The 14,215-nt window shown below is 31.3% G+C and overlaps 1 protein-coding gene across 13 annotated transcripts in view; it reads right to left on the reverse strand.

The window, feature by feature from the left end:
* Positions 1-5,092: 5,092 nt before the first annotated feature.
* EndoA (SH3 domain containing GRB2 like, endophilin-A) overlaps positions 5,093-14,215 on the reverse strand; it is a 151,143-nt gene continuing 142,020 nt past the window's right edge. For 8 of the 13 annotated variants that reach the window (XM_088237521.1, XM_088237518.1, XM_088237516.1 and 5 more), the window contains 2 exons: positions 7,289-7,416; positions 5,093-5,817 (listed from right to left, as the gene is read on the reverse strand). In XM_088237521.1, the coding sequence (XP_088093647.1) occupies positions 5,698-5,817; positions 7,289-7,416 (248 nt within the window). In that variant the 3' untranslated portion in view covers positions 5,093-5,697. Of the gene's footprint in view, positions 5,818-7,288; positions 7,417-13,094; positions 13,194-14,215 lie in introns of all 13 variants that reach the window. The other 5 variants (XM_088237524.1, XM_088237522.1, XM_088237523.1 and 2 more) reach the window with 3 other exon arrangements.

The following is a 14,215-nucleotide window of genomic DNA, read 5'->3' on the forward strand; positions in this document are numbered from 1 at the left end:
TAATGGGTCAAAACGTAAACCTACTCTTTTATGAGTAGTTGAGTCGCCTTCTGTTTGATGTGCGTATGCGGTTTCTGGACTATTCTTAATTCTATGCGATTTAAATATTAGAAAGTCATTTTCTGTGTTTTAACTTTAAATTATTTACAATATTAATGTAGAGATAAATACCTGATTCACTAGGTAGTGAGCCAGGTAATAAAATAAGCGTAATTCTTCACCATCATCATAAGCTCAAACAGCCCTGGGTGGGCATTGGCTGAATCCAGAAGTCTTTTTCATTTTCGTATGTCTGCTGCCTTTGTCTTCCAGTCTGTTATCTGTAGTGTGGATCAATCAACGCAGACAGAATGCGTCCATCGCATTTTGGGTCATCCTGGTCTTCTACTTCCTTGTGGCGCAGTGAGTGTGAGGCGTTTTATGGGGTTGTCGTCGTCCATTCTGACCAGCCCATCTGTAACTCCATATTGTGTCGACGTAGCCAACCATTATGATCTCTCCACAGAGCCATAGACTGCTTCGAGATCCTTCTCCCAAATGCTGCAATGGATCCTTCAATGCACTTTCTCATTACTCTTGATAAATGTTTTATAGAGTAAGATTTTTGTGTTTCTTCATAGCAGTTTAGACTTCAGTTGTATTTGGAAAGCGTAATAGCATCAGTTTGCAGCCATTATCCTCTACCTGATTTTCCTTCGTGTGACTGAGTCGCTGGTTACTGTGGAGCCTAGGTATGTGAATGATTTGATCACCTCAAAATTGTAGTTTCCAGCTGAGAAGCTTAAGGGAATTGTAATTACGGTATTAGAGGCGATTATCAGTTTTGTTTTGTCTTCATTGATAATAAGTCCCATCGTCTTTGCCTTTTGTTCAATGTCAATGTCTATGTTAGAGTTGCTGATCACTTTTTCTAAGGTCACGTTAAACATTAGACATACCAAGGCACATCTCCCTGTCGTAGGCTGTTAGGTGAGACCTAACGGCCTACGACAGGGAGAAGCCTTATGCGTTTGAAGCATAACGTATTTGAGGAGGCCTGTGTCAAGTTGCTGTTTTACAAGTGTAATCAACTTATTCAGAATGTTTAATTCAGATATGGCTGCCACAAAGTTGACAAATATGTGATTTTGTGTCATTAGGATATAACAAATAAAATAAACTATCTAAATTCCTGGAATCCATTGAGAACTGCTAATTTTCACACAGTTAAAGGAATAAATAGCAGAGTGGAAGGGATGAAATAAAACAAACAAAATATTTATTGTTTCATTTATTAACATTTGATGTTATCATATTATAAGTTCAGAGGCAAAGTACGAATAGTTAAATGTACTGATAGAACGAGTGAATTTAATACATGAGACAAAAGTAATAACAACATGACCACCTTTGTTCTATTTATACATACGTACAATGTAAACTTAATTATAACACTCACACATCCATCAATCACTATTCTTTATTAATAAAATGTCAACATTTAGATAGAAACAAATTTTATTTCTTCTGTAATTGTATTATGCTACGTATTTATTTAAAAAGGCGAATATACAATCTCCATAGAATATAATGTTTATATATTCAACCATATTAGTATTTGAATAATATGGAAAAAAATAATAGTTTTATATACCAATAAGCTTTCTTATGCAGTTTTTAAAACCATCCTTTCAATACAACTTTTAGTAATATTTAAACGACAAAAAGCTTGACACCGGCTGCTTTTGAAGCTACACATAGTCTGTTATTAAGTATTATTTCAATCAACAAAGGAGTAAGATGAAAAACAAATGAATCTGACATATTTTTGCGAGTCTATAAATATTTGAAGATGATTAACACTCGGATACAGGTAGTACACAGGTAAACGGACCACATAATGTATTTTTATAATACATGTATTATATTCAAGCTCCATTCAAACCTTTGAAAGTTAACACTACAGCGATATATATTATGAAACATTTAACATTTGCTTTTTGAAAATATTATCTTAGAACACTGATAGAAAATAGAAAGATGTGTTTATCATAAATAATTGATTACTTCGAGAATAACTTTAATTTGCACATATAACACGTAGAATATTTGAAGGAAATCTCTTTAAATCTGTTTATAATTATGTAAATATTCATGTATAAGTAGTGCTTATTCGATATACGATAATTATGAGCTAGGTATTGTCTTTTTCATTTATGCCAGATTTGGACAACCTAGGTATAATCATTTTAATGGTATCACCAACACAGTTACTGACGAAATGAAATATATCGGAAAACTATTCTCCAATGCACCAAATATTGAAGAGAAGACAAAATTACAACCCGTAGCTGCAAACCATTTAAAGATTGTTAAATTATACGAGTAACAATGTCGATAAGCGGAAGCGATGGACATTACGCTAGATGAAATATTTTTGTCATCAGATCAAGGCACGCGTTTGGCACATTACAGAATAGCTGGTGATCAATGGATGGAAAAAGTAGAGGATGCAAAATTTGGAAAAGAATCCTAGATTGAAAAATCGTAGAAAAAGACACTGGGTTAGGAGACTTAACATCGAGCCGGCATTAAACTAGATAAAATAAATACTCATTATGGCACGCAGTTGCTAGTATGTATACAGTCCGATTGTAAAAAGGAAGAATCATCACCATTTGAATAAATGGCGCCAATAAAAATAGCATTGTTTATCGGAATAAAACAATCTCTGGTCAACGGAGATCTAACTAACATTGGTAACGACAATTTCTTAAAGATTACAAGTTGTGCCGATCGATACATTAAACAGTCCTATCTAGGATTCAAACTAACTCAAAGCATACCAACTTAGTCGAACAGTGTTATCACTAAGTTTATTGATATAAGATTTTAGAAAACTTTAAGATGTCCAAAGTGGATAATTTAGACTAACGATGAATGAAGCAAAACACTATATTTGAAGTTCCTTAATTACAATTTTAAATCAAATTAAAAAGATTTACCAATAAGCATTACACACTCCGAATGTTGATAAAATGATTTAAGGACAGAATTGGGATTTCGACCAGGCTTTTAAATTATGCAATAACATCAGAAGATAATTTTGCATCAAGGTAGCGATACAATTTGAACTATATTATAGATAAAGTGTAATGCCTATTAGGAAAACTACCGCCCAACATTTTCCCATCTTTTTCTAATCTAATCGAATTCAGTTCACAGATAAATAAGTGAGCCGATTCATTAGAGAATTAGAAACAAACTTACATAGAATGGTACGACTACTCTCAATTAGTTACCTTAAATGGCGGTGTCAACATAAGACGAATTCATAATTATTCCATATACATCTAACAACAAAATGAAAACATCAAATAGTAAATATTTAACGTTTCAATATTCAATAAGATCTTAAACCTTATTTAAATCTGAATTTAATCAACTGACAAGATACAGTTATAAGTTTATCCATTTATTTACATCAAACCGTATTCTGAAGTTTCCTAAATAGTGAAAATCCTGCGTCGCAATCGGCCTTTAACATTTTCGATAATATTGTTAAACCCTTACCATATTTACAATTTTAAGACTTCCCTACAGAATAGATACAAATATCGATGGATGTATTTTATGTTCAATTCATTGCGGCCAATATATTATAGATATTTGTTTACAGTTTGAAACGCGTCAAGATTAACCTTGTGAATGTTCGAGACAACCGACAACAAACACGCAGTGTAGACATTAGAATTACTTGCTGTTAATTTTAGTTAATTTTATAACCCCCATATATTTCTTTTAGTTTTACAAATGAATCTTCGAAATAGGCAATCAGTTTTTATAAGACACTAAGTGACTATATTGTATCTACTCTGTCAATTCGATAAAATTATCTAGTATACGGGTTCGAATTTCTAAGATCAGTCACTCGTTTGAGTAAAATTATTCTTCATTCTTCACTCGTAAGAAGGAAACCTCAAAACATCGCTAGGTGAATAGTTCACTTTCTAGTGGATTCTGACAATCAAAGAATGAAAGCCTAAAGCGATCGTTCAGTATTTATTTGAATAGTGAAAGATTCAATGCTTTATCCATTTCAGGGAATACAAGATCTATGGATGGAAGCGAGTTATAAGATGGTGGTACGGACAAAGTTTAAACAGTCAGCACGGCAATACTCAAATTAAATTCTCATTATTTTGGCAAGAAATGCAAAATAAATATCAGTTATAAAGTGTGTTGGCCTTAGGATATGGACAGTAAAAATACACATAACATATTTTGACTGCATGTTTGTAAACAATCCCTCAAAAATGACCCATTTCAGTTAAATTTATTTATTTCTCAATAAAAAATAAACTAATGATTAAAAAAAAATATTTATCATCAAAAGAGTCACAAAATTGTACAGCTTTCTGTAACCTTTGTTAAGTGTAAATTGAAATAAATTTAAATGTATTTAGTTTAGCCATAAATATTATTGCTTCAATACACTAACAATACTTCTAAGTATACATTCTGAAAGTAAAGTTTAAAAAATATTATGAACTTGGAATGTATTGTTAAAAAATCAGTTCTTAAATATTTCAGGGTAAGAGCAGAGTTGAGCAAACACAATTGTAAGAATTAACTCAATATAGAAAAAGTAATGGTTTTACTAACAAAAACGTAAACCAACAATATTTTTAGAAACAATAATCCTGTTACCCGGTTTTCTGCTATAAATAATAATTAGTTTAAGTACAATATGTATTTTGTTTTAATTAGAAATACATTATAAAAATATCAGTAAGTTAGCCATTAAAAAGACAGTCATTTAACATGCAATTTAAACTACTGTCGATAAACACTTAATATAAAATAATTAATACAAAAACGTATTAAAAACTCTAAAAACATATAAAGAACATTTAACAAATATTTACAAAAACCTATATGGCATAATCTGATCTAAGGTGAACATAATCATATTATTCACTAAAAAGTCACAGAATGATTAAAGAAAAATAATACTCGCGATTCAATTAAAGTATATATATGTATGTATAAGAAGTCAAAGCATTACGAAATAGTCTGAATTTACTAAATAGGAAGAACACATGAAATGTAATTTTTTTTTAAAATCAAGAAAATCAAATACATACTTCAAACTAAATTTTATTTTGTCAATTAAGGTGTGAATTGAAGCGATATATTTGGGCTTCCCAAGAAGACATTACAGCGAAGCGTTTTGTTTCTTATCTTTTTCATTAATAATTATCATAAGAACAGTTAAATCAACTTAAACTCGGCGGTAAAATAGCCACTAAACATTTTTTTTAAATAACCTAATTTAACTCGCGATGTAAACAATACGTAAAAAGGTTTTATTAGAAATATAATCTCATTTACAAGAAATGATTAATCACTTTAATAAATTTCATTTCATTCCTATTTAAAGAGCAGGTTAATTAATGGCAAGCATATGTTTTTCAAAGTTAATCGGAGAGGCTGCCATATTTTAATGAATTAATTTAGCGAAAACATCCGAGGTATAATTTTATTTGACAAATGAATGATGAAATATATAATTGAAAGAATGTAATTAAATAGCTGCATTTCATGATGGGATCTAAAATGAGTATTCGTGTGAGATACTAAAACAGTACTCTTGCAAGTTATATATAATATCCGTGAAGATTAGTTGTGTGGTGGTATTTTGCAGCCGAGGGTAGTTTAGGGAAGAGGGTTGGTGACCTGGACATAGGACACTGGGAAGTAGCCGGTGCGGCCGTTGACGGAGCCTTCGTACCAATTGTCATCCACTTTGTTGATCAGAGTGATCACATCGTTCTCCTGAAAATAAACAATTTCAACCATAAATCAAATTTTTATTTTGTCTGTGTCCAGGCGGATAACATAGAACAAGAACCCCAGACGACCGTTTTCGACTCGATAGCTGCTCTCAGGTAAAAATCCTGAAGAAGGAAATCGAGCAGAGATAAATCCGCCTCGTATTGTGGCACATTCGCCTGCCATTCTTGAGGTCCAGGAAGGATTCCTAGGAAAGTCGACATAAAATATTGTTTAGAAAGGTAGTTCTACACTGCAATATTTCATATTCCTGAACACAACTTCAGTAACAGATACCTCCATGTAACTTCATGGATAAACGCTGCATTTAGTGGTACCAATGCAGTGCTATGCAGCATCAGGTGTGGACAGAGGTATTTGTGGTAGATGTCACTGCAAGCGAAGCAAATAAAACTGTGCTACGATTACCCCCCTATCATTGCGAATTAAATCCAATTGAATTGGTGTGGTCGATGGTAAAACACCACGTAAAAGTTAACAATACCACATTTAATATAGGTGATGTGAGAAAACTTATGCAAGAAGGTATTGAAAGAGTTACACCAGACCATTGGAATAATTTCGTTAGACATATTATCGGTATTGAGCAAAAATTTTGGAATGTCGATCATATTGTTGATGAACTCGAGGACAATAATGATTCATTGGCTTTTGATGTTTCAAGTGGGTCATTTGAGGAAGATTAGTTTTTTTTTAATGGCAATGATGATATTTTCAATTATGGATCAATTCCATAACCGATTTGATAAATCTGATGCCACATAAAATGCAACATTTATATTCTTATACCATAACCAAACTTATTATCACCATCATTAAATGTATAAATTGCTATCATGTTTTTATTGTGTGTAGGTTATTAAAATTAAAATTAAAATGGAAATAAAATTGATTAATAAATGTAATTTGATTGATTAATCGGGATTGAATGTGTTAAGTTAATAAGTGGGAGAGCAGGCGGGACATGCGCGGACGCGGGTTGTTCTTACGCTGGATCTAGAAAAGATGTTAAGGTGGTATCACTGATTATTACGATTAATAACTCGCAATAACTTAATACAGTACACTCTAGCTAACAACACCTTGAAGCTAACTTCACACAATACAATTTTAGTTAGTATAACACCCGGTAAGCAGGTCGCTAAGCAGCAAAATTAGTACCGTATACTGAAGCGAAATTCACACAGCACATTCTAGTTAGTAAAAAACTCACTAGGTAGCGCTGAACACTACATGTTTGTAGTGCTCAATTGTGTGCTGCAAATTAGTGTGGGTGGTGATGTGCATTGATAAAATATACCATAATTTTTGGGTAAGATATTTTTGTGACATTGATTCTGAATTCCAAAAAACGCGCTCTCAGAAATAATGATTATTTGACTTAAGTTTTTTTTTCGCATCTGTGAATTTCCATAATGGCATTTTATTATTTATCTGAAAAATAAATACATACCTTGAAACCGAGTTCACCGGGATTCTCTGGCTCGAAGTCATACAGCGCTGTGCAGCAAGGATTCTTGTTAGCGACTGGCATCATCGGTGTTCTGGCAGGAGACTTCATGGGCGATGGCAAAGGAGACGCTGTCACCACAAAATCAAAGTCAATGTATGAAACCGATACAAGTATCCGGTGATATCAACTGCCAATTTACGAAGTGCCCTACTTTTGTGGCCCAACAAAATAAAAGCTTCTACTGACCCATACATATATCGCTGATGGCAGCCAGGTAAACTATCCTATGTTGAAAATATTATGTTTTCAAGATAGCTAATTAAAGATGTGTACCTGTGTTATATTTTTAAAGATGTTTAATTAAATTTACGATAAAACCGAGTAAACTTCACGTAAATGGTAAGCTTTTAGAAAGTTATGTCTATAATCAATACAGGTAAATGTCGTTTTGCACCGGTTTGATTAACGCCGATTTATAATTACGCCGGTTAGTACTGGCGTAGGATTCCCCCGTTCGGCCGACACCAGAGGACAGTAGGTGCCGCGATTCTAATAGCAGATACTTTTACACATTGTTTTATTCTACAACCGTGTACGCGAGCAGCCGATTGCGTGTGTGAAATTGTTTCCGATTTACTTTTCGTTTTCTTCTTAGGAAAAATATAAAGGTATGATTATATTTTTAATTTGATTATTATTAAAATTAAAAGAACATTAAAACATTTATAATTTATGCTATGATTCTGCAAGAAAAGAAGCAACAATCAAAACAAATGAAATTGGATGCTTTTTTCAAAAAAGTGTGATAATTTAATTTAGTACTGACGAAACTGGTGACTTAATATTTATTTATTATTAAAAAATTCACTATTTATATCAGAGAATATTGATCAATTATTTCGAATATAAACTGTATTTATAAAATACATTTATAATTTATTTTGAATATATATATATGGGATATGTATTAAATAAACATGTTGGATTGTTCTTAAAATTTTGACACGGAACCTAACCTTATGTCTTCCATCATATTTGTGTTCATTTTAGTCCGATTTTTTCGAACCCCAGCGTAAAACGACGTTTACCTGTACTTTAATGAATAGAATAAAATAAAATCACTTTTTTTTTCTGCGCCACATTATTTTTAAATTTAATTGCAACACATTGCCTCCTTCAGGCAATAAAAAACAAAGTGATCTTATTTGAATCCATTGATTAATAATGTTCCACAAAGTTAGTGTTTCAAACATTAATATAATACTTTAATAGGCTGTCCTGAAAGCATATTTATAAATACCCGACGCATTAGCACTGCTCAAATTTGTAACAGCACAAAGTAGCGCCTACTAACGTCACTCAACAAGAACATCCTCGTTTTTATTGTAGTATCTCGGTTACGCCATAAATGTGTGTAAAATAATTTAGTATGTTCCGTTTATAACTGGGGTGGATACCGCCTCAGATATCTCATGAAACATCCCGAATGGATAACAGGTCGGGTATTTATGAATATACATCCTAAAAATTAAAGTTTTTGACATACAACAGTTTACCTAGCTGCTACGTTCTTATAAATATTATTTTTAATGCAATGTGAAAAAATTATGGAGAATTGCAGTAAAATTTAAACTTAAAAGAAAATGCTTAGGCTTTTTGAGAATGCATGTTAAGGCAAGTTTATCATCCTCTTACAACCTACCTTAAGTTACCTATAAGCAGAGTCTACATTCAAGGCACATGGAAGGAATGCAGTATCGACGTGCTAATTTTTATCAAAACTCAACCGGGCAGCGTCACAACACGCTACCACATTTCTTCTGTGTGCCTTGAATGTATAAACATATCATGCCCCGTCTAAACATATAATTATTTTCGGGCCAAATTAATTTCACAAGTTTACAGGACTAATGTCAAGTGTAAAGCAATCATTTAAAATAATAATTTGTTGAGAAGACCACACGTGAATTACTCGGGTTTTCAGAGAGCGGAGACCATGCAAAAAGCGCTTGGAACAAGATACCTACTGCTTTAGCAATTAATGTAAATGATTTCAGAAACGAGTTTTTTTTTCAAGTACCTCGTTTAAAACCATTTTTCATCATTTATTTACTTTACTATGCATATGAAATAAATTGTAAATATAACTGAATAAATGTTAAAATACTACAGTATCTATTAATCACAGCTGATTAGTTGTCCAAAGGCCAGTTTTATAAACATCCGTAAGTAAGCTTGATATCAATTTTAACTCTTTGGTTTACTTGGTATTTGCGATTAAAACGTTTCATAAACGTGTAAAGCGTTACCGGTCGGTTAAATAGTTACTACAAGATTTCGGCCTAAGATTCGTTATCTTTAGCGCCGATGCGGTAGATGTTATGACACATTGTTATTTGATTATTTCTTCAGTTCTCCGGTTAATTCATTTGCGATATGTGATTATTGCATACATTTGTGGTATTAGGTATTAACATAAGGTGTTTCCGTTTTTTTCAATTTTCAAAATGAGCACCAAAAATTCAAAAAAATTATAAAGATTACACATCATTCGAAAGAAAATTTTCCGCTTTATAGGATATTGTGTTTGCTTTTACATTACATATCGTCAGCCGGCGTTCATTACAGCCAATCTATTAAATCAACTTTATATATGAGACAGAAAAAAACTGTTCTTAAATCAAATCTAACACATTATTTGCTCCGATTTGCGGAACTGTTCTTTTTCAGAAAGCTCGCCTCCCATTGGTTCCACGCATATCGTATGATAAGGGAACATCAAATAAGAGATAAATCCCTAAGATTGGCTTATATTTAATTTAATTTGATTACAAACCTTCAAAATGGAATGTAAAGAAGACGAAAGTGAGCATTTTCGAAACTCGCTTTTTCGCACTTTTCGAGTCCAATCAAGGGATATTTGGGCAGTGTATGGTGAAGACGCTATAAATTATTGACTAATTCGTTGTACAATAGTGAAGGAGAATACATTATTGTCAATTTTGTGTATTTCTTTTTTGTGTATTTCTTTTTTGTGTACTCTTTTCGCTTCATTTGGAAAAAAATGGACTCAACTTATGTTAAAACCTAATTATTTTAATTACCATCCGATTATTTTTTTACACTGCGTTGTATTAAACAAAGATAATACATAAAGCATTAAGTATACAAACAATTATATCTAACCTCCTTGACCTATCTGCAACCTTATCCATTTTCATACTTTGCATTATGGAATTTGGAATAATGCTTAGAAAAAATACAAATTACGACTAGAATTAGAATAATTGGTTTATAAAACACACAACCGTCATTTATCGTCGTGAACGGTTAATGGTTCGTAGCACTTACAGAAGTTTGATTGATTGTTTGTTTGTAAAACCAGCTCTTAAAGTGGTGGTTTTTCTTCGACAGTCATAGTACAATACATATAATGCAACATGCTAAAAATGAACTATAAATATTAAAAAAATTAATTTTATACTAACATTGTGGTTATTTATTATAATAATAATAATAAAACAACTTTGTTTTTAAAGTGGTTAAAAACAAAGTAGTTTTATTAATATTATAAATATTTTTTTATCTGAAGAAATAAATTGTACCTACATGCACAATACAAAAAATGAGTAACCATGGTAAGTGGCTATAATCAACCCTAAAATTGAGGAATAGAATTGAATTGCAATACTGAGATAGCAAAAATTATTAGGTGTTAGTAGAAGCAACATTATTATGTGACCAGTGCTGGAAGGTTAAAAAAAATAGTTTACAGTGTAAAAGTGAAGTTGAATGAATTTCGTTTTTGTGAAAAATACATAACAAGAAATAAAAAAATATGACACCTGAACAGAATTTTATTAAACATTGGATAATGTTAAAAAAAAATAATGCATACATATCTAAAATAAAAATAAAAATAAAAAATTAGTAGTCATTTTAAGCATCTGTACAGATTTTTTAAATTGGTATTTTCTTCATTATTCCTCTTGTAAAAATATTCTTCAATAATTATATTATTATTATATTATGCAGACTTGAATTAAAGAATCATCGGGTAGATTAAAGTTAATGGTGATTTATATGGCATAACTATAATTATGGCTTATAAGAAAACACCACAAGGTTAAGATGAGCTGTATCTTGATTATAAATACATTTACAAAGGGTGGCCCAATCTGTTAGTCTTCAGTGCGCAAAAGTCGTACCATTAAAGTGCAAATTTTAATGTATTTTGCATATCCACACACCTTGCTTATATTGAATCGCAAAATCAATGTTTCGTCTTGAGGAATCAAAGATAAAAAAAAAACGAAAAATGTTTTTAATAATACTGAATGTACGGCTAGTTATGGGAGAGTTTTAAGTGAAGTGAAAGGATTAATAGAAGAGATAATCTCGTTTCGGAAGATTTTTTATACCTATCATTAAAAAAAACATATATCAAAGGTCTCTACGTATACTATCGAGTCTGCATTTTTCGAGGTTTACAGGAGAGCAAAAACCAAGATTGATAATATTTTAAGAAGGTATCAAATGCTGTATTGCCAAACATGTGTCTATTGAAATACCCTCTTCTTCATATTCCTCTTGTTTCATCTAATTATAGGCAAAATTCGTATTTGTGGCAAACTTTTAATACTTTTAATGTACTAACAAAATCATTAAACATAGATTTATTTGCGAATAATCATGACGTGCGGCATTTGCTTTCAAAATGATTAGTAGTATTTTTTCTTTTCTTTTTGATTTACATTAGATTACTGCTCATTTTATGTTCGAGAATATTTTTTAACTTACTGTGATGCTACTTGTGAAAACCTGTAATTGGCTTATTTGTTTTGTTTCATATATCAGATAAATATAGCTGTTGGGTATCCAAATAAAGAATACAATAGACACATGTTTGGCAATTCCACAGTATCTGAGAGCTTCTTAAAAAAATATCAAATTTTTTTATTGTTCTCCTGTAAACCTTAAAAATGCAGATTTGATAGTGTATGTAAGGACCGTCGACATGTGAGACTTTCTCTATGTATGAATGAGGAAAATCCTTTCTAACGAGAATAAAACATTGAAGAAAATGTATGTATGGTATTAGTATAACACGAGGCTGTAAAATTACAATATGGACAAGAACCCAAAAACCAAAAATCATTTGCTAAAATGGTTCGACATAATTTCAAATAACAAAAATCAAGCTTAATAGAAATATCCATGCTAAAATTTTGAAAACAATCCATGCAAATAATGTGTATATTATGTTTAACTGATGTATAAACCAAATTAAATATGTCTGAAAGATTAAAAATAATGGGATTCTTAGCATCAGTTAAATGGAAAATATACAACAGGCTTTTACTAAAGTGGTCTGTAATAATTATAAACAGTTTCAGAAGACAACATTTTTATACTTTAAAAGTATTTGATTAATTTATCAGTTATTTTTATCAAACAAGACATTAATTCGTTACTTTTCTTATAGGGTATTTGAATAAAAAAGCATTTTGAGGCCACTGTATTATGCATTAACACATTCACGGTTATGCCAGCTATAGCCGTCTAAAATACATTGGTAAAATACAAAAAACACTTGCCTAACAACCCAAAAAAACGTCTAAGAAATGAAATCAAGATTTGATGTAGTTTTAATTTCAGCTGTGGAAAATGAATTCTATTCCTTTCTCAAATGGGTCTATTTTCGAACAAGTATTAGAAAAGGAAAAAAATGGATTAAACAATCGATCCATTTCATCAGAGAAGTGATAACGAAACTGTATATAATTATTGACGTGAATATGATTACCGTTGGTTGAGCGTTGGGAGTTATTTTGCGAGCCTCCACCCGGATATAGCTCCAGATTATTGGGCTTGCCATGCACGGGCGACCCAGATGTGGAGCCGCCTAATGGACCAACAGAATGTGTCACACCTTTCACTTATCATCGGATCGATACACGACAATTATGCCAATTGTGAGCAAATCGGGCTCTCGGTTTTTGATGATCAATTTGGAATGCATTTGTAAATTACACATTAAAACACAGGAATTCAAATAATTTAAATTGCTAATGGTATGGAAATTTATTTATAATAAAAGGCCAAATACAAAAATCTATGAGTTTTAGTTCCTCAAATGTTTAGTATGTTGCCGGATGTTTGCAATTTTTTTATTTATTTAATTTTAATAAATTTGTAAAAAATTGGCTATACAAAGGGCATTTTGAAAAAAAACACAATCTATACTATAATTATCATACTCATTGTATTATCGTACACAGTAAATGGTGACAACATATTAACAATGTATATTTATAATTTTTTCCAGTTTTTGCTTTCATTTTCCGGATTGGACTTATATAAGACTGAAGGATGGTAATATAAAACTGCTAAATCAAAAAGTATAAAAGTTGTTAAGATCTACGATCCATGTGTTTTGACTTTTTTTACTGATTAACCATTTTATTATCTATGGTATTTTTATTTTGGGTGGCGTAATGAAATGATGTTTCACTTTGTTTTTGCAATTTGTTACATTCTAGTAATAGCTAAAGGCTAGTTTTAATTTTTTTTTTAAACAGTTTTTTTGGTGTACAAGTCGAAGTGCAATAAACTTACTTTTCTCAGAAAGGTTTTTTTATAGTATTAGATATTAAATATTATATTACGAGTTTCAGAATGAAATTATTACATTTCAATCGCTCGCTAACCTAACCTTTATTGCATTTCAGTAGCTCGAAACCTGAGGTGCCGATCAAATGAGACCCGAATTCTCTAGCATGTAAATAGTCAACGAAAGCCAATTTTAATCTCTGTCTTTCAATTGTTTGAAGAGCTGCTTGTGTTCTCGAAGTTCGATTTAGTATAAATCATCGATTTTAATGTGTAATTTACGCGAAGTAATAATCCTATCATTAGACAACAGGA

The sequence above is a fragment of the Micrasema longulum genome, unplaced genomic scaffold (assembly GCF_059751315.1).
Source record: "Micrasema longulum isolate JH-2025_06_02 unplaced genomic scaffold, ASM5975131v1 h1tg001734l, whole genome shotgun sequence".
NCBI lineage: Eukaryota > Metazoa > Arthropoda > Insecta > Trichoptera > Brachycentridae > Micrasema > Micrasema longulum.